Below are 25,863 nucleotides of genomic sequence, written 5' to 3'. Positions count from 1 at the left end.
GCCATCGAAGCTTTTTCTCGAGTCTCGGCTAAAGCCAGCGCTTCTCTCGCCTGCCTCTTGTGAAAGCAAGCCATCCATCTGAGAGGTCCTCAGGTCTTGTCTTGGACGCAGACACACGCGCGCGCGCGCGGGGGAAGAAGGGATCCATCCATTGGATTGAAGCTGCATAATCGCTTGCCCGTCCGAGCTGAAAGCTCCATGCCGGGAGTTGCCAATTGGTACGTACCTACCTACCCTCACGGGCGTACCGTACATCACCATCACATCTCCAGTTTTTTGCTACTTCGACATCCATCTTCCTCCCCTTGGCTTTTCAAGCCTCTTCTTAGACATGCCAAATTGGCCTCTCGCTGACTGCGTCTTTCGCTACTAGAACGCCTTCTTCGATCCAGTCTCTTGCTCCGCGCTGCTTCTTTCTTTCGTCTCTACTCACCTGTCGCTCGCTCCCTATCACCTCGTGCTTCTTTTCTTTGTCAGATCGACATCCTGACTTCCACCCGCCGCCGCTTCTAGCTTTTGCGCCACGGTGCCATCTGTCGACTAACCGGACGTCACCAAAGACAACACCTCCAATACTATCGAATCACGGAAGCGCCCAGCTGCCGACAGCAAAAAGAGAACAAAGCCTTCTGCAAGTCAACCTGCGTGCGTCGCCGACTCGAGGCCGGCTGTCCAGTTCTGACTTGGCACCGTGTCCTGAATCCCCCGGACGGCTTGATCGACGCGCCAACAGATAAAACTCTCCCCGATCAAAACATTCAACAAGCAAGTTACCTGGTCAGCCCCTTACTCGAGCTACAACGCCGAACTACAATGGCAGCGCAGGCCATGCATGCTCACGGTCGCGATGTCCGCCATGGAAAATCCGGCTCTGGCTCGTCCCTGAATTACGGGCCGGTGCCTGGATCGCCTACTCTGACGAACCCCGATATGATCTTGCCCGATTACGATTGCGATGAGTCCCTCGATGATCGCTCCCAGTCTCCCATTTTGATGTGGAACAATGGCCGAACAAACGACATGCGCTATCACCTCCCTCCGTCGCAAAACCCCTTTGTCGCCGGACCCATGAACATGGCCCCCTCAACACCCATCATCTACGGAAATGGAACTATGCTGTCGGATATCGGCGAGGTGACCGAGGTTGAGAGTGTTGTTGGAAGGGGACAGCGCCGCCCTTCATCACACCTGTCCGACGATGACCCTACTATGACTATGCCGCCTTCGTCCACAATGGGCGTGTCGCGCATCAAGACGAGGTCGCAAATCTTGTCGCGCGAGAGAAGGTCATCGCTCGAATCCAACTCCACAATCACATCTCAAGGCCATGGCGCCCCCTTTGCCGACTTTGACGATTCCGTCAGTGTTGACGATATTAATTTCCAGGGCGACGATGAGGAGAGCATGGCTTCCTCATATGTCGAGGGAACCCCTGCGCAGGAGCCCAGGGCCGCTCGTGTTCCCCGTACACAGGCTGTCGGCGAGGAGCGGTATTCCACCAGCTCTCTTAGTGATAGAGCAGAGCAGATCCTAGCCAACGCGAAGCAAAGATTAACAGTAAGGTCTGCGCCTTAGATATTAGGAGGCTGTGCTAACGATATTATAGACGATGGAAGGAAACCTATCGAGAGCGAGAAGCTCGCTTTACTACTCCCCCATGTCTGACGGCTCAACACCATCTCCCCCGATCGTCCGACCTGCGACATCCCTCCAAGACTCTACCGATCCTTTAGGAATGGGTCACTCGAGGATGCAAAGTGACATCAGTTTACAAGACGACTTTGGTGGCTCTGGATACCCTCAGCGATCTGCTAGTGCCTTGGGAGCTGCAGGAGGCTACCGCCAACCTTTGACTTCGTCCAGAAGCGCTGATGCGCTGGGGGGATATGGCAATTCAACACACAAAACTCCGCTTTATGCTCTGGATACGACCCTGGAAGCCCTGAGCGAGGATGAAGATGGTTTCAATGGCAACAGGCATCGAGACAGCGTTCAAAGTTTCAACATGCAAAGTCCAACGTTCGGCTCATTTGTTGACAAGGATATAACCCGATCAGCGTCAGTTGCGCAAGTTCGCGACTTGAAAGATCAGATGAAGGATCTGAGAGGCAAAATCTCGAGTCTGAAAGAACAAGCACGAGCCGATAGTCTAAAACGCCGCAGTCTACAGAGCCTCCGGACACCCAGCCCATTTACTCACGCGAGGTGGGACCAAGGATTCCTTGAGCCTCGGAGGGTTAAGGGTGCTGGACCTGAGACAGTGCCCTGGCAGGCTCCTTGGAACACTGATCCGACTAACAACGACGCGGATGCCAAGGACACGCCTGATCAGGAGGTGGAAGAAGCGCCAAGTATCAAATATGAGGACACTCCCGAAGCCAATCCTGAGGCAGCGCAAGTCGAAGAGAGAAAACCACCTCTACCAGCTCCTGAACCTGTCGTTGAGGACGAGCCAAAGTCGAATAGCGCCGATGAGCTCGATAACAAGGGCGAGAACTGGGGAGGCGACCTGGAGGGAGTACGAGCAGAAGGGGATGAGGAAGTACAACCTGATCTGCAATACAGTCCGCAGGATAATGTGCCAGACAACGCGCCGGATAACGTGCCAGACAATGTGGAGGAGGATGTGGAGGTTGATCTACAAAATTATCCTCAAGGCGAACAAGAGGGCGAAGAGGGTGAGTTCGTGGACTATGGGAGCGAGAGCGGCGAGTCCCTATACCACGATACCTTGCAGCACCCTGTCTCGCACGAGGATCGCGAGGATGCATTCGACTATGAGCACTTCTTTCTTCACTCAGCAATGGGGACAATCAGCCAGCAGCGACTAGGACGACGAGGGAGCTGGGGCAGCGTGAGCTCAGAAGACTCAGTGGAGACCACACGAGGTCCTTTGCCTGACCTTGACCGAAGAACAAGCATCGACACGATATCTTCATTCGATACCTTTGCGACGGCAACCGAGGGACGCGCAAGCCGTACCTCGACAATTGACGATACGACTGAGACTATTCTGGAAACGCCTGAAGACTCGGATGGACCTCCTACTTCCAAGCGTACCACGTTCGGGGGCTTCCAGTTTCCGCACAATAGCACCCACAGCTCCAGGAATAATTCTGTTGACTTCCATCAACCTCATGGCCGACGCAACACGGTGGTTCACCGGCCGACTAATAGTGTAGTCGCTTCGTCTAATCATCGACCGTCTGTTTCATCTTTCGAGTCGACAGGGACCAACAGAAGCTTCCCTCTTGTCAACAAGTCCAAGGCTACTACCGGGGTTTTGACACCTACGGACAGTACCCCTGGCGGGTCTCCGGATCCAGAACTGAAGCAAATCTCGGAGACACTTATGAACGGAGCAACCAATTTGGGGGGCACGGGCAGTGGGCAGAGCAGCGGGAGGTCTTCTGCAGTGCAAGGGCTGGCAAAGGAAGATGGGATCCTGGTAGAAAGGCTCGTGGCCAGCCTCGGCAAATGCGTCCTGGGATTGACGGAAGCATCAAGGGCCAGCTCAGAGGCTCGAATGTACCGGAGGAGGATTGATGCAGCACGGCGCATACTGGAAGGGCTAGAGGAATGTTAATGTTGGGATACGGCCTCAAACTTGGGATGGGCAAGGTTAGATGGGGGGGTGGCTTTGATGTAGGTCTGGGTCGGCGCTTTGCATGGCAGACAACCTACATATGGTGCTCCAGTTCGGAGCAAACGGAGTTGAGAGCTGTCTTGGATTAGATCAGGTTCGCGTTCGATACCCTTCAGTCTAGCGAATCATCTTTACTTGAGTTGTTGCATACAGTTGTGCTGCGTTGCTGTTTGTGTGGATTCTCCTTGTGGGTGAGTGACAATTACCCAGGAGAGGGGCGAATTTCCACTGTTTGACGTGTCAATCAGGATATCATTGATGGGCTGCCATCTACACCGGTTGTTCCAGTGGTAAGATGACAGACTTGGGTTGAGACAAAGAGGATGCAAAACCCCAGCAACGTTTGTGGCCTTGCGAAAACACACAGGTTGCACGAGGCACAATTCATCAGTTGGCCGCTTAAACAAGAGTAATTGTTCATGCGACGCATTTAGCAGGCTGCCGACTACATTACAATTAAAATCGAGACGGTTTCGTGATGATAGAGATGTTGTCTTGCAGTCGATGTATCGTCAAGTATCAACCATGTCTTCGCGAGCGGAGAGAAATGCGCGGCTCCCAGGATAGGTCTTCTATGCCATTAAGGACCGATACGTTCACCAACGGGGGGCTGGCGCAACGGTAGCGCGGTAAGTCATTACAAAACATCAATTCAAAAATCAAAATTCTAATTCCCTCATTAGTCAGATTCCAGTACACTGGAATTTCCTGAAGGTTAAGGGTTCAAATCCCTTGTCCCTCATCTCCTACAAATTCTTTTTTTGCTGATTTTGGCATCTTTTTTTATTTGTTTGATTTGGACATCTTGGTTCTTTTTGTCTCGTAGAATGCCCATGTCCCAAGGTATACCAGGGAGTATATAATCTTCATAGTATACTTAACTAGATGTTCGTGCCTTATATCAAATTGAATGTGCGGTTATACCTACTATCCAAGCAACCCTGGCCACGCTTGCCTTTACTAGTAACTATTAACAGTAGGTTGGTTGATGAATTCTGTGTTAACTGGTGTCGGTTTATCACATGTCAACACGTAAAGAGTGAATGCATATTCCGTCCACCACGATCGGGTATTCGCATTCACACAAGCAAGTCATTTATATGGAAAGAACTGCCCATGTACAATAGCATTCAATGTCACCATTATTTTCTCCGATCCCGTTGACGTGATGGTGCGCTGCCTTTCACCATTCACCTGGCCAAGAACGCGGAAGTTACCCTGCACCGCTACACCGCTAATAAAAAGCCACGCATCAAATCCTACCAAACCTTCTCCAAAACCCCAGCGATACTAGCTTTGTCCCGCCCATCTACAACGGCGCTGGTCTACTTCGGCTGCACAAAAGACCCCAGAAAGAAGACATCGCGAAACGGTGTCGTCGTCGCAGACATGGAATCGCCGACGCTGGCAACGAGTCTCCTCTCGGCGCTCCTGCCGCCGGATCTTGTCGACTCGATCAACAAACACGTCCTCCATCCGCGAGCGCCCATCCAGATCCTCCTGCGCCACGTCCTCGTCCAGGCGCAGAACCTCCTCGATACGGCGGCTCCCATCATCGAACCACTCTTCGACCGCCTCATGACGGCCATGGCCGAGAACCAGGGCCTCGTCGGCGTCATCGCCTCCCTTCTCGTCCTCGCCACCTTTCTCATCATCCTCAACTGGATCCGGCGCCTGCTCATGTGGTGGACGCGGCTGGCCATGCGCATCGCGACCTGGGCAATCCTCTTCGCCATAGCCGCCTGGGTGTGGGAGCGCGGCGTCTTTGAGAGCGCCAAGGACATGGCCATCGCGGGAGGAAAGGTGGCGGGATACCTGGCGGTTATCAAGGACGTCTGGCTGGAGGAGTACAACAAGTACGAGGCCCAGCAGGGCATGGCGGGTTCGGGCGGAACGAAATCGGGAGCGAGGTCGAGATGATGATGCGACAAGGAATGATTTTTTTATGACCGGGCCACAGCAACAACCAAACCAAACCACCAGCGATGATTCCGTCCTGCCGAGAACAGCAACAACTATTTGGATACCCTGAGAAGGACGCACGATAGGAAAACTCGCAACGACGCACGAAGATATGCAAACGAAGGAGACTACCTACATAATTACCTATACTTTGGCAGAAAGAGACGGAAAGCTGGATTGTCTCGGCGAGAGTTGAGACCATGGACAACCATGCCTTTATTCAGGTCGGTCTCGTACTAAACGACGCAAATAACGCCAGCGCTATGCAATACTATCAAGATCCCATGCAAACTTTGATATCCCATGTCCCTGAATGTGCCATCTTTTCCTCGTAGTCACTATCTGACCGTTAATCCTGATCCTCAAACTCTTCGTCGTTCGGTTCCTTGGGATCCTGGGCCTCGTGGAACTGGATGCAGTCGTCAATAAAGCTCAGGATAGCTGCTACACTGTCCTCATTGGTCACGTCCAGCTTGAGATAGTTGATCATGCTGAAGCTCTCGATCAAACCGGCTACGGCACGGTTTAGACGCCGGAAGCTGGCGCCCTTCATGACTTGATCCTTCTCATCTGGCGGCCTAGAGGTATCGTCCTCGCCCTCGGGTCCCTCTGTGATGCGACGCGTACGCTCGATGGGGTCGTCGTCAAGGAGGGCCACGTCGGGAGTGAGGAAGCGCTTCAGATCCTTCTTCTTGACCTGACCCTTGACGAGGTCCATCTTGGATAGAAGGTTGATGTGAGGCACCTCAAGCATCAGCATGGCACTCATGGCGCTGAGCGTACCGGAGAAGAACTTGGCGCGGTCAACCACAAAGGTGGCCTCGAGGAGGTAGACGGCGGCCATGCGGATGTCGAGGGCGCCAGGCTGTGACAGAAACTTGACCAATGCAGGTAAGATGGGGACATGTGTGTAGAGCTCGATCTGGCCTGGCATATCGAAGATGATTAGATATTCCTCAGTTAGAGAGTCGAGAGCCTCGGTCAGCCAGTCGAGATTCTCCATGAGGAACTCGAAGCAGTAAATGAGGCCGCCATTGGGCCCCAGGCCGACCTCCTCCATGGCATCCTTGAGGGAGATGAGCTCCTTGATGTCAAGGTCGGGCTGATGCTCAAACGTCTCGGCAGCAGGGTCGAGGTTGACGTAAAAGGCGGACCGGCGGTTGAGCTGGAGATGAGTGATGAGGGCGGCGCAAAAGGTGGACTGCAGGCGACAGCCGGTTAGCCAGGGGACGTTGGGGGAATGGCAAGCACGCAATTGAAGAGTGCATATCGGGCATGATGATGCAAGACTTGAGTGAGTCAAGGCTGATGATGATGATGACAACAGGGAGAAGAAGGGTTTCGTTTCGCGCCCAACGTACCTTGCCCGCGCCCGCGGGGCCCATGACCATGGCACCGAACTTGCTCATATTGAATGAAGCCGGGGATTGTTGATGATGGGGGGTTGGTGTTTTCGTCAAGTCGACAGGGGAGCTTCTGCGATCACCTCTAGCTTCCCCGTTGGGTACCCCGAGCTATCTAAGCTGCCCCGCCTGATAAGGGTCCAGTCCTTGGATGAAAGCGAGACCGGGGACTCTCTGTTAAGGACGTGCAGAGGCGCAAGGTCTAGGTAGTGGCTACAGGCAGTTCCCGGCTCGGTTGGGCGTCAGCGAGTGCTACACAGCCTTTGAGAATACAGTAATGCCAGTTGACGGTGACGACGCGGGAGTGAAGGTGGTCAAACTTTGACGTCGTCGGGCAAGGTGGGGTTGTGTGAAAAAAAAGAGCTGGGATAGATTTTTTTTTCGCACCCTGTCCCGGGCATTATGGCGGGCAATTTTTTTTTTTACTCTCCGGTCCCTCGCTGACTTTCTCAGTGTCTGCCCCGCCCCATCATGCCCAGGCTAAACGGCCATCATGATGGCTCCACGTCCCCGTCCATGTCCATGTCCATGGCTCATCCCGATTAACCTCCCTCCCTCGTGCTTCTCCGCCCGATTGCGCTCTTCGGACGTCGGCGCACGTGTATGGAAGGCGGTCAGGGTACTGGCCAGGGTGGTCATGGAGGAGGAATCGAGGCCGACTGGTTCGGCACGGCAGCCCATGTGCCCCCGGGGGCAGCCAGTCATTGAGGTTCTATCAGTCCCAGGAACCCAGCGTACTTTAGCGGGGATAGAAGGCGTTCCGTGCCCTCTCGTTGGGCTGGGTTCAAGGAACGGCGGGCGGCAAGTCGATGGCGCAATTCTGCTGCAAATTTCGGCGTCCGAGACAATCAAGAACCTCCCCCTCCAAGTTTGCTCTGCCTACCCCTCCATGACGGCTACCGCTGCCGATAGCATGTGTACATGGTCTCCACGCTAGCTCCCCATAGTGGACGCATGTACTCTCTTAATATCTGGCCCTGTAGATCAACAAACTGCCGCGACCGACGGCCGGTCAACAACTTTTTTTTTTCTTCGACATCCCCCGCCTCTTCGTCCCCTGCTCCAACAAGAAAGCCAAGCCAAGCCAATCCATTGAACCAGCCCCTCGCATATAGCATTAGGCATTGCTCTGCATAGGTAGGGGCCAGATATGTACATAGTAGCTCGTCAATTGATTCGACTCATTCGCAAGACGTCAAGGTCTCACTGCCCCTTGATTCCCGTGCAAAGTGACATAAGCTGCCCGAGTCCAAAAGTGCCCGACTCGATCCAAATTCCCACCCCCCACTTGCTCGACGTATTCGCACATCCCCCTCCCTCCCGCCTTTTCTTTCCTTCACCTCCCGCTCGATTCTTTTTTTCTTCTCTTCCTTCTACATCCTCTTCCACTTCTTCAATCCTCCCTCCCTCGGCTCTCCAGCGTCTACTCTCCGTGGTACGTCTTCGTCCCAATTGCTTCATTGTCGATGTATATCTAACAATCTGTCTCCAGTGACTCCGTTCTCCCGGTCATCACAGTTGGACTTCCCCGCGCGGCACAGCTTTCCGTCACCTCTCATCCTCCCCTCCCTTTCATCTCACATAATGTCTGCTACCAACGGCACCAACGGCGTCCACGCCGAGCTTTCCAGCTGGAAGCACTACAACGAGGGATCTTTCCTCTTCACCGTAGGTCCCTCCTCGTCTCGCCTATCCCCGAGATTGCGACCCCGAGCCCGGCCTTCATCGGCATTCACACCACGGTCTTAAACCGAGGCTTCATGCATCAATTGTTCCCCTCCTCGACCCCGCTGCTAACATTCATCCAGTCCGAGTCCGTCGGCGAGGGCCACCCCGACAAGATCGCTGATCAGGTTTCGGACGCCATTCTCGATGCCTGCCTGCGGGAGGACCCCCTCTCCAAGGTTGCTTGCGAGACTGCCACCAAGACCGGTATGATCATGGTCTTTGGCGAGATCACCACCAAGGCCAAGCTCGACTACCAGAAGGTCGTCCGTGAGGCCATCAAGGACATCGGCTACGATGACTCCGAGAAGGGCTTCGACTACAAGACCTGCAACCTGCTCGTCGCCATTGAGCAGCAGTCCCCCGATATCGCTCAGGGTCTTCACTATGATGAGGCCCTTGAGAAGCTCGGTGCCGGTGACCAGGGTATCATGTTCGGCTATGCCACCGACGAGACCCCTGAGCTCTTCCCCCTGACCCTCCTCTTCGCCCACAAGCTCAACGCTGCCATGTCCGCTGCCCGCCGCGACGGCTCCCTCCCCTGGCTCCGACCCGACACCAAGACCCAGGTCACCATCGAGTACCGCCATGACAACGGCGCTGTCGTTCCCCAGCGCGTCCACACCGTCGTCGTCTCTGCCCAGCACTCTCCCGACATCACCACCGAGGCTCTCCGAAAGGAGATCAAGGAGAAGATCATCAAGCAGGTCATCCCCGCCAAGTACCTTGATGACAACACCATCTACCACGTGAGTTCTTGATCACTCTTAGTCAGTGAGCCATTTGATATTAACAAGTCTTTTCAGATTCAACCCTCTGGCCTCTTCATTATTGGTGGTCCCCAGGGTGATGCTGGTCTGACCGGCCGCAAGATCATTGTCGACACCTACGGTGGCTGGGGTGCCCACGGTGGTGGTGCCTTCTCCGGCAAGGACTTCTCCAAGGTCGACCGATCTGCCGCCTACGTCGGCCGATGGATCGCCAAGTCTCTGGTCAACGCCGGCCTCTGCCGACGTGCCCTTGTCCAGCTCTCGTACGCCATTGGTGTCGCCGAGCCCCTCTCCATCTACGTTGACTCCTACGGCACCTCCGAGAAGACCTCTGAGGAGCTTGTCCAGATCATCCGGGACAACTTCGACCTCCGACCTGGTGTCATCGTCCGGGAGCTCAACCTGGACCAGCCCATCTACCTCCAGACGGCTAAGAACGGTCACTTCGGTACCAACCAGAGCTTCAGCTGGGAGCAGCCCAAGGAGCTCAAGTTCTAAGCCATCAACCTCGCGAAGTTTCGTGAAGGGAAGAGAGTATTCAACAGCTCTCTGCATATATTCATCCTAGATGTTTAATCAGTCCATTTGATTTGGCAACTCAAGGCGGCGTACGGTTCTCAACGAAACCTTTGTATCTCCCACCGGAAGGGAGGGCGGGCGGTTTCCGGCTTCTGTTTTGTTCTGTTTTTCCAAAAAAGCCATTATTTTGGTTCCACGGCTGCGGGAAATTTCTTTCGCGATATACCAGGCATGGAGTGGGCGTCTTTCAACAAAGACATTTTAGGGCAAACCTGCATTTGTGAGGCGAAGCAAAAAGTCAAAGACTTGCATTACGACGATACCCTGACGACAAGGGGATGACAAAAAGAGACACGACACATACTTATGAACGTGGCGCTTGACGGGGAAACAAAAGAACTTCAACATCTTTTCTTTCCTGGATCTCTAGCCGAGCTTTTGCAGTAAGCGGGCGAGAGCTGAGATATGGCGGTGGATGGATCGACATTCTCGATCTTGGGTTAGGCATGAGAAGATAGGACGACAGTTAGATGCGTCCTGCGGCTGCGGTAGTAGACGGCAGCCAGAACCATGAAATGAAAGAAACCAAGTTCACGGTCATTCTTGATAGTCTTGATCCCTGTGAAGTTCCCTGTGAAGTTCCCTGTGAAGCAAATCGAACATGTGATGTCAACGATGGCCGACAACGGAGCGATAATCATTGTCATGAGGCTCATGGCCGCAAACGGACATGACGAACCTTGCTGCTACCTGTCTGACTGATACCCGGCTGTGTTGATGCCGCCGGCAATCTTACACACGGGAACCTCACGGGAACCCGCCCGGGGACGTCTCACTTCTCACACATACATGGCCGGCAATTCAAACCGTTATCACATAGCCGGCACGCCGTTATTAGACCCCCTCCACGGCAACTTCAAGATGACCGGACTCGGCAGTTGGCGTTACAAATTACCTCTGAAGGTTGAGTTCTAGAAGGCCTCTGGACCCCTTTGTCAGGGCGGAAGCATCCGGATAGGCAGCAACAGTTCTGCTTTTTGACTTCGGCAATGGTTCAAATGTGATGTCATCTCTATCTTCATGACTCCCTGCGTTGTGTATCAACTAACAAGGACTCGCTTGTGATGGCCAATCTTGGTCTAAGCTAGATAGGACAATACAGGGACAGACCATAGATGGATGGTTGGATAGCGCCAATCGAAGAAAGAGATCTTTGTCTCTTGTCAGATATTAACATTCGAGATGAAACGCGAAGCGCGAGGCCAGTTCAGCAGAGCGGAGCCCAGAGGCCAGCATGCCACCTTTGAGAGTCGCCCGTGACCCTTCGGTATTCCATCACATTACTCCTGGCACAGGACCCGTCTATATTGACTCTCTGCCGCACAAGTTTACACCCTGATGACCAGCATGTCTCACCCAAGCAAGGGAGAGGGATCCTTGAGCTCCAGTCAAGCTTGATGCTCAACGCCAGAATTCCTCAAAGCTACTAGCCACAGACGGGCCGTGGTTCGGCGTGGCTCAGGGAGACGGCATACGGGACACCAGAAACGGGGAGACGAGAAACTCTGAGCATAAGGTGGCCTCATGGTGGGCTATGGGGAAAGTAGAATTGCCCCTGGATCTAAACAGGCGAATCAAGATGAAGATGAGAGATACAGCCATTGTCTTCCTGGAGCCTTCAAGCCGTTTTTACTGTGAGTAATTGTCGAGTTCGTCACATCCTATTCCGGTGGCATGCCGCCGGATCTGGACTCTTCGACCCCATCTTGACCACGTTTGACGGTTATTGTCTGTCCGTTTTCATCTTGAGCGGCGAGCGAGTGGGAGAAACCGAACGGTTATCGAGGTTGAGAGAAGATAGCTATGCGTTGGAGCGACAACAAAAGGCCAAGAGAATTTGGCCGAGACTAGGGAAGTCTGCTTGAGGCGGTGAATGATGTGAGGCTGTTGATGAGGCCCAGCCGCGTCTTTGCGCAAGCGAATAAACGCTCGCCCATAGAGAGAAGCCTACTCGGATACGATCCAATAATGATCTGCCATGTCACTGCCGTTCGTTCTGGACCACTTATGCCAAAGGTTCATTAAGCGAGCTGTTCCTGCGCTTGGTGGATGGGTGTGAGGGCGCCAGTTTCGGAACTCATCTCATGCAGGAGTCTGGTCTACCGCATGGTTTTCGATGTCATGTTCAACGTCGTAATAGCCTATCTCTCAAGTTCTGTCTCATGACCTTGCGTTTCGTCCTGCCGTTGATGATCTGGTAAGACAAAGGCTGGTATCATATCATGGGCATATTTCCTGTGTTCGAGTCAAGAAAACAAGCTGGCAAGGCAGTTTGTGAGTCCCCTGAGTCAAATCTTGCTCTCAATAACCACCCACTTAGCTGCGTGCGCTAATGGGAAGCAAATCTTTCCTTCCGTCATATTACGCATTTCTCCTTGACAGTCATCTATGTATTCAGGCATCAATACACATTGGCATCCACGCGGCACAAAGAACGATGCTTCCTTTCTTCCTAAAGAGGGACTAGTTCTTGTCCTAGGATGATCGAGTTTGCATCAATGGAGGGTTGCGAGCGCAGGATCAAGTGCCGGTAACAGAGCCCGTGGCCGCGTTTTCGGGGGATGGGAAGTGGTCGTCCGTACAGTTGCGGCCCCGTATACCACGAGGATGAACAAACGTTAAGGCGTTATGTAGGTTGGGTGCGAGGTCGGTGAGTGCCACACCCGCAGAGTCCCTTCTGCAGCCCACGCACCCGGAGAATCAGAGAGCCTTTCCCAGCCGTCCATCCTGGTTGCACCCAAGACAACGCCGGCGCCTTGGCATAGAGATGCTTCCTTGATAGCTCTCAAAGGCCATAGGTGGTAGGGCTGGCACGAGGTGCACAGCCAAGGGTAGAGGCATGATCCGGAATTTCCGAAGCTGAATCGACAGCGTGAACTTGTCAAAGGTCGTAAAGGTCAGAATAGCATCATACCTTAAGAGAAGCATGTGTCAGGACCAAATAATCCACGAAATCCATAGGTATCAGCTATGGCGGAGAGCAAGTCAGGGGTTCATAGCAAGAATTCGAAAAAGCACTCTTGACCTGGTAACCGAGGGTGCGGTTGGCGCTTGCGGTCCGCTTTGGACTATTGGTATACCTGGGAGCAGGCTTCGACATGGTCTGCCACTTGGCGGTGGGCAGGATCAATCCTGTCGGTAGGCTATCCCTAACCTACTCCGTAGTAGTTTGGGATGATGGAGAACAGCCACAACATAAAACCGTGAGAGGATAGCCAAGCGAATAGGAACCATGGGACAATTCTCAGCGCACATTCCCGGGCGAGAAGCCTCTTGGTCGTCTGATTTGAGGGAGTTCACTCTGGCTGCTCCCTCTTTCTATGAGTTGCTTCAGCTCATGACGCCAGCCGCTGCGTCCAGCTGATTGTTGTTCTTCTTAAGGTGGTTCCCGTGTGATCCATCTTCTCGTCAGAAATCTCCATTGTGCATTTCTCCCAACAACTTGTGAAGAGGGGGGCGTGTACTAAAGCTACCCAACAGGGTAGGATGAAACACATAGATAGTGAATCTGGTGTGAGATGAATAGGACAAGACGTAGCAGCGATACCAAGGAAGTCTCATCATGAAGGTGGGCACCCTCTGCTTGAAACAAGAGTCAAGCCATCAAGGCCAGCCGCAGATGAGCAGCCAATCTCCAAACAGGCATCGGCACTTTCTGACGAAAGCCTATGTAAGGATGTAGAACAAGGCCCCAGGTTTCCAAACTTTTGTGTCTGGGCTGAATGCGAAATACCCGTGCTATTATCCCATCCGATGCCCGTCGAATGGAGATGAAGCGAAAAATGACGACGCTTAGCTGGCTAAGCTACTCAACTTCTGAGTTGTCAGACACTGTTGGCCTGTTCTCTCTTCTGAATAGCACACTATCACGACCGTGAGCGAGGTTCGGAGTAATTCACGGTAGCACTGGCCACCACCTGGCATTGTCCACCCAAACCCAACAGACCGGATGAGCAGAGGATCATCCCGGCACGCCATTATAGCGTAGTCACTGCACTGGTATCCGAAAACTGGGCAAGGTAGGCAGAGGAGGCGAAAAAGGCGAAAAAGGGGGCGAGATGGGGACCAAGGACGGTCCTAACTTGGACAAACAACAGAACCGAGGAGATGGTTTGGCAGTCGGTGCGGCCGGGAGGTCGCTTGGCTTGGATCTGTAGGAGGGGACGGATGCCAGAGATGAAGCCGCACACCACCCAAGGGCTGGGCGAGGGCGCCATGTGCACTTGCATCTTGGGCCCTTCCTTGGTGGAGTGATGTTCATTCGTGTGTCAACAACAGGCGAAGTTGCCCGCTGTGGCATACGTGACGAGTGGCTTGGCTGGAGATGGAAGGGGAAGAGGCCGCAGAGGGTGTGATGAAGCGTAAGCTGTCGCGCCAAAGGGTGACGCGGGTGACCAAGGAGGCAGATGGCGTCACTCTCGTTCATGTGTTTGTCGTGAAGTCATGCAGTTGGCCGACGCCCCCGCACGGAGAGGACATAGGGAAAATAGGTGTGCGCTGTGCTTCAGCTGCGGCCTGAAGATGGAGCCGTGACACTGTGTTGGTGGAAGCCCTTTTCTTCCTTGGCTCGGGAAGTGGGAGGAGTGTGAGGGAGGGAGATGGAGATGGAGAGTGAGAGTCGAGGTTTCCAAGAGCAAGAGGTGAGATGGTTGCGGCAGGCTCACTCGAGAGCCCCGTGAAAGCGGGTCCGGGGCGCGGGCGCTAAACCTAATCTGAAGCTCAATAGGCGGCAGGTGCCCGTGCGCCTATTCAGCCCGGCCGGTCGGGACTGCGGGCTGGCAGGGGCTGTCGGACAACAATAGCAAGCGCGGCGTGGGGACAATAGGAAGCTGCAAGCCCCGTCAAGCCCCGTCAGGCCGCGCCCCACCTTCCCACCTGCCAACCACGTCCTGCTCCTCCTTCCGTGTCCGCAACCCACACCCACCGACGTCTCGCCGGTCCGTTTAGACAATAGACTTGAGGCATCCCTCCACCCAGCCAAGGCAAAGGTACACGTTATTCCTGCCGGGAATGAGCCACTCCTGTCTCATATTGGTGACAATGCTGATCACAGCGTGGAAAGTGATGATCACCCTGTCTTCTTTCCCTTTTCTGATAGATCCTTTCTGCTTTGGACGAGTCCTCATCTTTCTTGGCGTGCGTAATTTGGTTCTTGTTGATTCTCCGAACCCCTTGCCTACCTCCCATCCGTTTACCAAGGGAAATATGACGGCGTCCCGACGATGCACGCGAGAGATGACGACACTAATGCACGGGACGTTGTATGCTTTGATGTCTCCAGCCAGAACCCTCGCTATTTCGCCTCATTGAAGGAACATTGCAGTGGAGACTGCGGCCGGCAGTTTGAATAGGTAGCACTCAGGCACCCAACAAAGACGGAACGCCCAAAAGATGAATTCAATGAGCCGGCTACCTGCCCGCCTGCCCGCCTGCCCTGCAAACGCCGTGGCATGAATAGCTGATCCACAGAAAACCACAATGCTCCTTGTAGTACTTTTCGCCTGCGACTAACCTTGCCCCATCCGGTACTAGAGCTCATCCCATTCCACGGAGATGGTATTCAATGGGTGGCCCTCGCGTTGGTTTCAAGCCGCGTGGTGGAGGGGGAGTGCTTGTACCCTGAGACGAGCAGAATACATGATAGAACAGTGAGAGATGCTCACAAGAGCAAGTCTAAAGTCCGTCCTTGCCGCAGCAAGCGCCCACCCGTTAAACTCGGCCGACCCAGAAGTCCATGCCATAGCGTGGACAACCATCCATCCATAGTGTGTTGACGACTCAGTCACGCCCCAGCACAGTGGGCGTGCCGAGCCTGATTGAGCAACCTGTCGAGACCAAGGTGTGTCTAAATCGATTCACTCGCCTCATTGACTTGTCCATCTACGGTCATTCTTCTTTGCCCATTGTGGTCGCGGTATCACATCCACCACTCCCCGGCCAGCCCAGCCGGGAAATGATGGCTTGCAAGGTCCATGCATGTCATGGCGGCAGCAAAACAAACGCACCTACGCCCAAGCACATACACACACCCGGACGGGTAGATTACTGTTTTTCTTTTCAGATCCCTGTTTGTTGCTGATTGTGAAAAAAAAGAGAATGCCCATGGCGGCTCCACGGACGCACAATCAATAAGTGAATCAGGTATTGACTACCCATCTTTACACCTGGATGGGTAGTATTGTCTTGTATTCACTACCCACGCTCGACGTGGGGATAGCTTCCCCTTTTCTCTTTTCCTGCTTCTTCACCTCTGGGTCTATATGTAGATATTCTTCCCGTCCTAAACTTCAACCTTTCTTGTTCTCTAGCTACATCTAGAATCGCCCCCTTTCCTCCACCACGTACCTTACGCGCCAGTGACAAGCCCGCTGTGGGTGGCGCAAAGCTCTCGACCATTACTACCCCATCCATCCTTTCCTATTGTGTCCAGGTCCACTCCTTGTTACCCGTTGGAATCAACGGCGATCACATCGTTGAGAAACTTCTATATATGACCTCGCTGTCGTCACAATCCTGTCACATCTGAATCAGGAACACACTCACCCCTCCACCCTCGACAACATCTCTTGACAGTGATTCACATATATCTCTGTGTCACTCCAGCTGTCCAAGTCATAAACTCCAAACTCATCTCCATCTCCTCCTTTCACATCAACACCTTTTCCAACATCATGGATGCCCCAAACAACACCACTCAGCCCCAGGACTCTCAGACCACCGTTCCCAAGGACAACTCCCCTCCTCCCGCATACACTCCTCGAAGAGTACCCGACCTCACTGCTCTTACAGCCCGTGCTATCCAGGCACGACAAGGGCTTGCTAGCATGATCCACAACATCCAGTCCCAGCAGCAGCAAGCCCCCTATGCTACCCTTCACCCTGGTGCTGTGGCCGATGATCAAGATGAGGCTTCCGAAGATAGCTCACCCATTTGCTTGCGGATCAACACTGCAGTCAACATATCACGCGGCAACAACATTGTGTGCCTGACGGCAACACCTGCGGAGCAAGCCAATGCCATCTCCAGAGCTGTTGTCCAGGCTCTGAACGAGGGTAGCTCTGGGAGATGCGGAATCCCCATGATTGATGAGTCAGGTTGCCCTCGGCCTCTCAAGATTGAGGTTGATGCCGGTATTGTCGTTGAAGGCACTGGCAATGTTGTCGGTAGCCGCGAGGTGGTCGGCGAGCTTCTTCGACGCCGAGCTGAAGCACCACTCCGACGACCCCGAGAAGAAGATGAGGAGGAGGCATCAGCTGCAAAGCGACGCCGAGCCAGCGAGTGAGAAAAGGTACTGGGTCTTGGATATGGTAGTTTCACTACCTTTTGAGCTTGGAATTCCTTTCTCTGGGTGTCGAAGACGGCACTCACACTCTTCATCCCACTTACCCATCCTATCCGCCACTCTTCTGGTGATTAATTGGGGAAGGATGATGCAACGTGTTTTTCATTGTTTTCTTATTCTCTTCAGGCAAAAAAAATCGTTTCTGGATCTGTTACGGAGCGTGGTGAATCCCGAGAGCGTTTTGGATTGAGACTTTGGGCTTTGATACCAAAGTTGGAGCGAGCAAGATACAAGAAAATTGGGCCTTGGACTGGCTGGCATTTGGAGATGGGGATGGGAGCCCGGGATGGCCAAGAACTGGTGACTTTTGGAGTTTAGGCAAGGGCAGCTTGGAGGCTGGCATGTAGCACAAAGAAGGGAGGAAGGGACATCCATCGGACAGGAAACGAGTCGTTTACAGACGAGGCAGGAATCAAATTATGACGAATTGACGAATGAAACAACTTTGCTCTTCTCCATTTACAAAACGTCGCAAATTTCAAGTCTGCAAATTTGAGTGTCGCCATTCTCCCTCCTACAATCTCCAACCATGGACCACTCACCCCATCTTCCCAGTACTGTGCCCCTTTGCCCTTCTTTTAGAACCGTTGCTAATATTGGCCTTTTCCAGATTCTCCCTATTCTATTCGTGCCATATCTCAATGAATTAACCTTTTCGCTTAGCGCCCTCAGTCGTATCTCGGTCAATAACTGTGTGCTCCTCAACGCCATACCCGCCGTCATCGCGCCTACGACGCTATGGCGTCTGCGTTTTCTTCCTCCTCGCACAGTCAAACATCACCACACCCCTTATTCTGCGCCCGTCTCCTACCGATGGAATGGTAGCTCCCCCGGTCTCCCCCAAGAAGCGCACGGCCGTCCTGTCCCTCGGTCCCTCCATCGCGATCCCAGTTCAGAGGATCGGGATCAGCCAGCCCAAGCCAGTCCAGTCCATCGGGGCTGGTTCCATGTTAGCGGGATGCCACTTTCGAGAACCTTCAATACATGACGGGAACTTACTCAACAGGACTTACCCTGGAATACTCGGGTTTTATTGGAGCTTTTACTTTTACGGTACCTGTATTGATCATGGATCTGGCAATCCTCCTCTCATGCTCCACCTGCTCGACCTGAGCACGTCATTGACACCGTTGAAGAACTCAAATCTGCCAGGTGGCCGTCTATCTCTTGGTACACTTAGGAAGGAGCACCTCGAGGCTCCCTCTAGGTTGAGGACGCGTGCTGGAACCGTGGGATACTGCTGGCTGGTTGCAGGGTTCTTTGGCCACCCTAGCGCCGACACCCACCGACATGGATGCCATACAGTACTGTGCAATTGCTACGGACGGACTGGTGGGGGAGAGCAGCAGCCTCAGCCCTCTCAGGGCCGTTTTTCAGCTGCTTCTGCACCTCTCGCCGCGTCTTGGCCACTTTGCCCTGCCACGCTGTCCCCGCCCTGAGCTTCGAATGTCCAATTGACCCCGCGCGCTGATCTCTGCTTGGGCAGCTCCCCACCTCACCCATGGTTTCGACCCTCGTCCCTGCGCCAGGAGCCGTTTTCTGCCCCTGCCCCTCCTCCCAGCCTGCCCTTACTCCTGAGCTCACCTCAACATTGGGAGATCAACTTCTCTGCCGATTGTCGATCTCCTCAACTTCTTCTCGGCCTGGCCGTCGTTAGCCCCCTTGAGTCTTCGCGCCCTCCATCTCAACCACGCTTTATTCTGCGACAACAGCAAATATGGCGAATCTTAACATTCGAAATCTCACCATCAACCCAATTGAGCTTATCGAGGTAGAACGCTTCGAGGGCGAACGTGTCTCGACGGGAAACATCCTCTCAAACGTGACCAACAAAGTCACTGGCTTCATCAATGCCACCGACTTCAGCTCCCACCAAACCCATGCCAAAGGCGATGCGATCCACAAGGAAAAGGCGTCTGTGAAGGTCGAACCCTTCAAGACCAAAGACACCAACATTCGATCCGCCGATAAGCACAAAGAGGTTGTTCGCCTTACCTTCAAATATGAGGACCACAAGTACGAGGTCGACATTCCGAGCCCGTCCAAGAAGTCTTCTGTTATGAAGAAGCTCGATGGCGGTAAGCACGACCTGACAGTTGTCTATACTTCGAATGGAGCCTTCCTTGCCATCTTTTCCTCGGCCCGTCTCAACAGCTGGATGAAGGAGCTTCACGATGAATGGCCCCTCCCGCTGCTCTCCATTCCAGGAACTCACAACTCGCCCACCTGCCACACCGCCCTCCCCTCGGTTCGATGCCAGGCTGTTGGCGTCCCAGAACAGCTGCGCAATGGCGTCCGTTTCCTTGACATCCGTGTCTCCGCGAACCCCGACAACGATGAACTTGCTCTGGTTCATAGCGTGTTCCCTATCTCCTTGACTGGAACCAAGTACTTCAAGGATATGCTTGAAGACATTTACAAGTTCCTTGACGAGAACCCCAGTGAGACTATCCTGATGAGCATCAAGCGGGAGGGCACTGGAAAGGCAACCGATGAACAGCTCGGAAAGTACCTCAAGGCCAGCTATGTCGATAAGAAGCGGAACCGTTGGTGGACCGAGCCCAAGCTTCCCACTCTCGGCCGCGCACGTGGACGGATCGTTATCGTCCGCCGATTTAACCTAGACAACGAAATGAAGAAGTCGTGCTGGGACGGCCGAGGCTGGGGCATCGATGCGGCTGCTTGGCCTGATAATTGCGAGGACGGCAAGTGTGGTGGTGGTTTCATCCGCGTCCAGGACTTTTACGAGATCACCGAGAGCGACAACATCGAAAAGAAGATTGACTACACGCGTCGCCAGCTCGAGCGTGCCGCTGAGCAAAACTTTTTCATCAGCGGAATGGCTGGCCACAAGGAGGGCGCCACCATCCCGCCGTTCTTTGTCAATTTCCTGAGCGCGAGCAACTTTTTCAACGCCACGTGCTGGCCGGAGCGCATTGCTCAAAAGGTCAACCCATCCGTGATTGAGTATCTGTGCATTCGCCACGGTGAGGATGGCATGGGTCCCAAGAAGCTCAAGATTGGTTCTGCCAGCACTGGTATTGTTGTCACAGACTGGGTGGGCGCCAACGATGACTGGGATCTCATCCGATGCATCGTGGGCATGAACGCGAAGCTGCAGGTCAAGCACTAGTGGTGATGACCAGACCAACCACCCGCCAGTGGTTGAACAGGGCAACGCAAACGACCGCGATGGGTGTTGTGGTGTTTGTGATGGGTATTACACTTGGGAGGCAGGTTATTTAGACTTGGATACATAGCACGTCACGCCGACACGAATGCCAATATGAATCACTAAAAGGTATAAATTGGGTATTGTGGTTTTATTCATCTACTCTTCATGAATCATAAATCATGCACCTGTCAATACTGGTCAGCCATGCCCCATGCTGATTATAAGATGAAAGCGGAGAGATGGGAACCAGATCAGTTCTCCAAGGTGAATTGATTGTTCATCATGATGAACTCAGGGATAGAACAATAGATAGTAAGAAGTCATCATAAGGTAGGGGAGGGGAGGTACGAAGAGAGGTGTCTTACCATGATGTGATGGACGGAGCGTAAGTACAACGACAACGTAAGTTACCTACGACGAGCTTATTAGTACAGCGTCGCTTCATAGCTTCATGGTTGGTGCAAGAAGTGTGAAAAATCTACGCAAGTTAGTGACGGGCCTCCAAGATGGGAAGAGGCAGATGCGTACCAATGGAATCAGATGTTGATATTGTGTTCATATCCCGACAAGCCCGAAGGTTGCGAGTCAAACAGTGTGAATACTTTGAAACAACTCATCATGCAAAGAGATGGAGCAGAAGAAGAGAATTCTTTTTCTAGGTACCTGGATCCTCAATAGTCAGCCGCCGGGTTCCTCAGCCAGACATGGAGACAAGAATCCAATTCCAAAAGAGCCACGATCAGGTGACGAAGTGTCAACAAGAGGTCCCACCACACACCCGCCACAAGGATTTGTACGTCCTTGCTTTTCTAGGGCGGGAGGCAGCAGTGCTCGTTATGTCCGCCCGTTCGTTCAAATCTTCATCATATAGTGGCGAGGCTCGGGAGAGAAGAGACAGATTGCATTACCTATTGACAACGCGAGTTAGCAATTTGCGTCAACAGACAGGCGGCAAAGCAATGATGCGTTGTGATCTCCAGTCAGACAAGGCTGAAACTAATACAACAGTATCCACATAGTATATTAAGAATGAGGAATCCCTGGTGTCGTTTTGTTCATCACACGGAGAGGGGGAGGAAGCAAAGTGTAGAAAGAAAGAGCTAACCTTTTGATCATGGAAGAAACGAGCGCGTCAGGCGGACGCGCAACGCGAGGGAAAGAGCCGAGAAAAAACCAAACAAACTGCAGCCTGTCAGTAAAAGCTCCTGACAAGGTGTCCTCAATGTTGGGATCCAAAGCTTTCTCAGTGTAATTCTAGAGATTGCTAATCACCATGGTTTTGGTATGATTTGGATTGTTCGTGTAAAGTAATCATCATAGAAAGGTCCAGGTCGCGGGGAAGAGGAGAGAGGTCTTACCTAGAAGCAATTGAAGGTCATGGTCACGCAGGGTCGACGACACACTCGTGTCGAGAGCGCAAACCAGACCTTGAAGGATGAAGTTTTTGAGAAGAAGAAGAATCAAAAAATTTCTTGGAGCGCGAAGATATGGGTGCTGACTGAGCGGATACGCTAGGCCACTTTGGGTCTAGAGTGCCCCGCAATCTCTGCCACGGCAGCTGTGTGGCGGTGCTGCCGAGATCCTCCGTTATCTGGATTGTGGCGAATCTTATCGCCGCATAAAGGGCCCCAACTCCCGAGCTGGATGCCTCGCCTCCCCCCTCTACATCTCACTCTCCAACCCCAAGTTGGATCGGAAACGATACGAAACCTCAAGATGGCGTCCTTAGAGGCGCTGTTGGGTCCCATGGCCCGGCGGCTCCTCCGAGTCGCCGTGGCCAAAACCACAAACGTGGTTCGGACCAAGCTCGTCCTTATGACGCGGCCGCTGCAGTCCGAGTTCCACCATCTTACACTCAAGACCGCCAGAGTCGCCCGCCAGCCAATTCACCCCGTCGCTGTCCTCCGGCAGCAGAAGCGCCATACCCGATGGTTCTCGAGCTCCGCTGCTCAGAATATCAACCGTGTGGTTAGGAGATTTGTTAGCTCCGAGCCCAAGGCCGCCCGGTTCGACCGATCCCAGCTCCCGGTCTCCAACACCTCTCGCCGTGTTGGACAGTTCTCCGGCCGAGCCCCTTTCGCCAGCACGCTCCGTCCGAACTTGACCGGAGGTGCTATGCCCCGGACCGCCGGCGGGTACAGTCTCGGAGGCGGAGCTCGGTACTTCTCGCATACCCCGGCCGCTCCGGCCCAGGTTGTGCAGAATGTCTCGCAGGCCATGAGGGCCTTCTTCCTCTCTGGGCAGAAGCTCCGATACGACGGCCTCGGACCCCACGGTGACCGTCAGTATCGCGCCGTGTCACCCGTGGAGGATGAAGCGATGCGAAAGTTCTCTTCCATCCCTCACACCGCTCCCGGCGCCTTTGTCGACTTCCAGCTCAGCCCCACCGTCACGGCTCTCAGCCCTCTCGCTGCCGCCATCCCCTTTGCGTCTGAGACCTCCGGTTTCAAGGCCGAGGCCGCCCTCGCCGGCGCTTCCCTCAACACTGAGGGTTTCCTCGATGTTCTGTCTGCTGATTTTGGCCGAGCATTGCAGGATCTCACCGCGATATTTGCGGATCTCCGCAGACTTGCAATTTTAGGCGACCTTCCGGTTCTTTTAGAGAAGCACAACACTTTGCGAGTCCGGTTCCCTGGAGTCGACGCTGAAACCATTGAGCGACTATGCGATGACATTGGGGTTCAGCGTGGAGTTGTTGGTCAGGACCCCAACTTTGACACTGAAGTTGGCGTCCCGATGGCCCTCAAGTTTCCCTTTGCTCCTGACACCACCAAGTCAGCAATGTCACCGACCATGTCGGTCCGATCTGTGGAGGGTTACGACTTTGAACAAGTGTCTTCCCTGGACGACGATGACTTTGTTCGAGAAGCCTTTATGGATGAGATGGCTGACAACCCCTGGTTGACTGAGACCGAGGGATACGAGACCATGTCACCTCCGGCTAGCTCCATGGCGGGACCTTCGGAAGACTACGAGGGTCTTGAAGGGATCTATCGATTTCTGGAGGAATGTGACAGAGCCAAGGGAAGAGTTGGCTAAGCCAATTGATTTTGAGCGAACCGATACCAGAATGCGGCAACTATCCATTGCTGAGCATCAACATTTGACGATCTACACTCTTTTGTACAGTTTTTGAAACGACAGCAGCTAGCACTGATGCCGTATATGTAGCTAGCCATCAATTGATCTCTTTGAGTACACCTTGTCAGTCTTGTGACTCGTAGAGTAAGGTCGGACATGAAGTGGGATAGGGCTCACCGGCCACCGGAACACCCGCCCCTGTTTTAAGCGGGAGGACCCCTGACTAGTTTGGCTAAGCTGAGTCAAAGGGTCCTATCGGGGAGTTGCCCAGGTTGGTCTAATGAAGCATCAGGTTTGGGTTGTTGAGCCGAGGTAGCTTGTGGGCGGCCTGCCGGCGAGGGGCGGTCCTGCTGGAGCAGGTTGGTGCGGGTAGAGAGGTCCTGGAGAAGCATGCCAAAAGAGATGAGCTGGGCACAGCGGTGCTGGCACTCAGCTGATGAGGAAGACATGGTTGAGCGATGCTGCTTCTGTTGCTGGGCGCTTGGCTAGTGTTGATGTTAGTGGCGAGTTTTGATAAGCTAACGTTGGGGAGCTGGCAAAAATAAGGTAGGTGGGTGGAGATGTGTCAGAAGAGAGCAGGTGGCAGCAAGGGTGGGTTGCGCTCGGTTGCACTTTTATTTTAGTTAGCGATTATCTAGATAATCAGTTGTTGTCTCTCCTCCGTCTCCGTCTCCGTTTCCGGTTCTGGGCACACATCCCATCTTGACACTCTGTCTTTGAGGTTGGCGAGGGACTTTTGGCTGTGCATCTGGCGGCTGCAGCTGTCGCCCAAGGGATAGGGTAGCTCGTAAAAGAGCTCTTTCTTGGCTGACGCCCATTGATAATGGTCACGCTGTGCTCCACAGCTCCGTGAGCCTCGGCTCCGAGCGACCAAGCCATGAGGCATCCATCGTACCAGTGTAATTACACAGGCCGGAATCGCTGCCAAGAGATGGGCTGCTTTTTTACGAGTTCAGCCCTTCGGGGCGCTGGGACGGGGTAGGACAAAAGGCGAGGCCCTTCCGGCCGTTGAGAAGGGAGGGAGATACTCAGACACATCCCTCTTGTTGCTTCTCTTCAGTTTACATACATACATACATTATGTCTGGACCAGGCGTTGGTTATCAATATCCTCCTCAGAGAGTTTCGTGGTTGAGACGAGATGTCTTGCTCTTTGCCAACACAGTTGGCTGTACCGACGATGAGCTTCAGTTCCTCTACGTGAGTTGACAATTCCAGTCTCAAGGCGAGACGGACAGGTTGCTGAGCAGCCCTACAGGAACTTCACCCCAGCTTTACCGTCTTCCCGACATACCCCGTAGCTCTCCGTGAGTTCTAATAATGCCCTCGGTTTCAGATGTATGTGCTTAGCTTACTGATGGTTCACTCAACTCTAGTCTTCAAGGGCGACACACAGGACGTGGTGGACTTTTACGCAGCCCAGAAGGCCGTCAAGATCCCCGGAGTGCCAGACTTTGACCCGAGCCGTGTAGTCGACGGACAGCGCAAGATGGAGTTCCTGAAGCGGCTTCCCGTGTCGTCCGAGGGCAAAAGGTTCGAGTTCCGCACAAAGGTGATTGGGGTCTACGACAAGGGCCACCCCGGCAGCGTAGTCGAGACGCAGTCGGACTTGGTGGACGCGGGCAACGGAGAAGTCTACTCACGGGTGACAACCAGCTCGTTCTATGTCGCGCAGGGGAACTGGGGGGGACCCAAGGGCCCGCCGACGGTTAGCTTCCCTCCGCCGGTAGACGAGAAGCCCGATTTGGTGCTAGAGCACCAGTCAACCAAGCAGTCGGGCCTGCTGTACCGCCTCAACGGCGACTACAACCCGCTCCACGCCACGCCCGAGCCGGGGGCGGGCATGGGCTTTCGGGGCTCCATCATGCACGGCCTCTACTCGTGGAACATGGCCTGCCACGAGATTCTGAAGGAGCTGGGCGGCAGCAACCCGGCCAACCTCAGGGAGTTCCAGGCGAGGTTTGCCAGCCCGGTGATTCCCGGGGACAAGCTCATCACGAGCGTGTGGCGGACGGGGCAGAAGACGGACCAGTACGAAGAGGTACGGTTCACCGTTCAGGTGGCAGGGGGCAAGGTGTGCCTGACAAACGGAAGGGCGCTGGTCAGAGTTGTCGCCAAGGAGAAGGAGAAGAAGAGCCGGTTGTGATTGATGCATTAACGTGAGCGTGTGTTGTTAGTG

The 25,863-nt window shown here is 53.8% G+C and overlaps 8 protein-coding genes across 8 annotated transcripts; 7 read left to right on the top strand and 1 right to left on the bottom strand.

Annotated features, from left to right (window-relative positions):
* Positions 1 to 813: 813 nt before the first annotated feature.
* Positions 814 to 3,586, top strand: NCS54_00109200 (Hypothetical protein; the record flags this gene model as incomplete). Its single annotated transcript, XM_053146726.1, has 2 exons — positions 814 to 1,557; positions 1,607 to 3,586. The coding sequence occupies 2 exons, from the start codon at positions 814 to 816 to the stop codon at positions 3,584 to 3,586; spliced, it is 2,724 nt and encodes a 907-aa protein (XP_053002701.1).
* A 1,272-nt stretch (positions 3,587 to 4,858) lies between these two features.
* NCS54_00109100 (Hypothetical protein) lies at positions 4,859 to 5,566 on the top strand (the record flags this gene model as incomplete). The annotated part of the gene is made up of 1 exon (XM_053146725.1): positions 4,859 to 5,566. The coding sequence occupies exon 1, from the start codon at positions 5,036 to 5,038 to the stop codon at positions 5,564 to 5,566; it is 531 nt and encodes a 176-aa protein (XP_053002700.1). The 5' UTR covers positions 4,859 to 5,035.
* A 391-nt stretch (positions 5,567 to 5,957) lies between these two features.
* On the bottom strand, positions 5,958 to 7,017 carry NCS54_00109000 (GPN-loop GTPase 3; the record flags this gene model as incomplete). Its single annotated transcript, XM_053146724.1, has 2 exons — positions 5,958 to 6,809; positions 6,970 to 7,017. 2 exons carry the CDS (start codon positions 7,015 to 7,017, stop codon positions 5,958 to 5,960), a joined length of 900 nt encoding a protein of 299 aa, XP_053002699.1.
* Positions 7,018 to 7,924: 907 nt separating this feature from the next.
* Positions 7,925 to 10,004, top strand: NCS54_00108900 (S-adenosylmethionine synthase; the record flags this gene model as incomplete). The annotated part of the gene is made up of 5 exons (XM_053146723.1): positions 7,925 to 7,928; positions 8,432 to 8,446; positions 8,504 to 8,679; positions 8,820 to 9,485; positions 9,543 to 10,004. 5 exons carry the CDS (start codon positions 7,925 to 7,927, stop codon positions 10,002 to 10,004), a joined length of 1,323 nt encoding a protein of 440 aa, XP_053002698.1.
* Positions 10,005 to 16,756: 6,752 nt separating this feature from the next.
* Positions 16,757 to 17,368, top strand: NCS54_00108800 (Hypothetical protein; the record flags this gene model as incomplete). Its single annotated transcript, XM_053146722.1, has 1 exon — positions 16,757 to 17,368. The coding sequence occupies one exon, from the start codon at positions 16,757 to 16,759 to the stop codon at positions 17,366 to 17,368; it is 612 nt and encodes a 203-aa protein (XP_053002697.1).
* Positions 17,369 to 19,145: 1,777 nt separating this feature from the next.
* Positions 19,146 to 20,561, top strand: NCS54_00108700 (PLCXc domain-containing protein; the record flags this gene model as incomplete). The annotated part of the gene is made up of 1 exon (XM_053146721.1): positions 19,146 to 20,561. One exon carries the CDS (start codon positions 19,146 to 19,148, stop codon positions 20,559 to 20,561), a length of 1,416 nt encoding a protein of 471 aa, XP_053002696.1.
* Positions 20,562 to 22,319: 1,758 nt separating this feature from the next.
* On the top strand, positions 22,320 to 23,642 carry NCS54_00108600 (Hypothetical protein; the record flags this gene model as incomplete). Its single annotated transcript, XM_053146720.1, has 1 exon — positions 22,320 to 23,642. The coding sequence occupies one exon, from the start codon at positions 22,320 to 22,322 to the stop codon at positions 23,640 to 23,642; it is 1,323 nt and encodes a 440-aa protein (XP_053002695.1).
* A 1,122-nt stretch (positions 23,643 to 24,764) lies between these two features.
* Positions 24,765 to 25,830, top strand: NCS54_00108500 (MaoC-like domain-containing protein; the record flags this gene model as incomplete). Its single annotated transcript, XM_053146719.1, has 3 exons — positions 24,765 to 24,884; positions 24,943 to 24,991; positions 25,061 to 25,830. 3 exons carry the CDS (start codon positions 24,765 to 24,767, stop codon positions 25,828 to 25,830), a joined length of 939 nt encoding a protein of 312 aa, XP_053002694.1.
* Between the last annotated feature and the right edge of the window lie 33 nt (positions 25,831 to 25,863).

The sequence above is a fragment of the Fusarium falciforme genome, chromosome 1 (genome assembly GCF_026873545.1).
Source record: "Fusarium falciforme chromosome 1, complete sequence".
Taxonomy (NCBI): Eukaryota; Fungi; Ascomycota; class Sordariomycetes; order Hypocreales; family Nectriaceae; genus Fusarium; species Fusarium falciforme.
The sequence above is the reverse complement of the archived record's forward strand: the minus strand, read 5'-3'. Positions and strand labels throughout refer to the sequence as shown.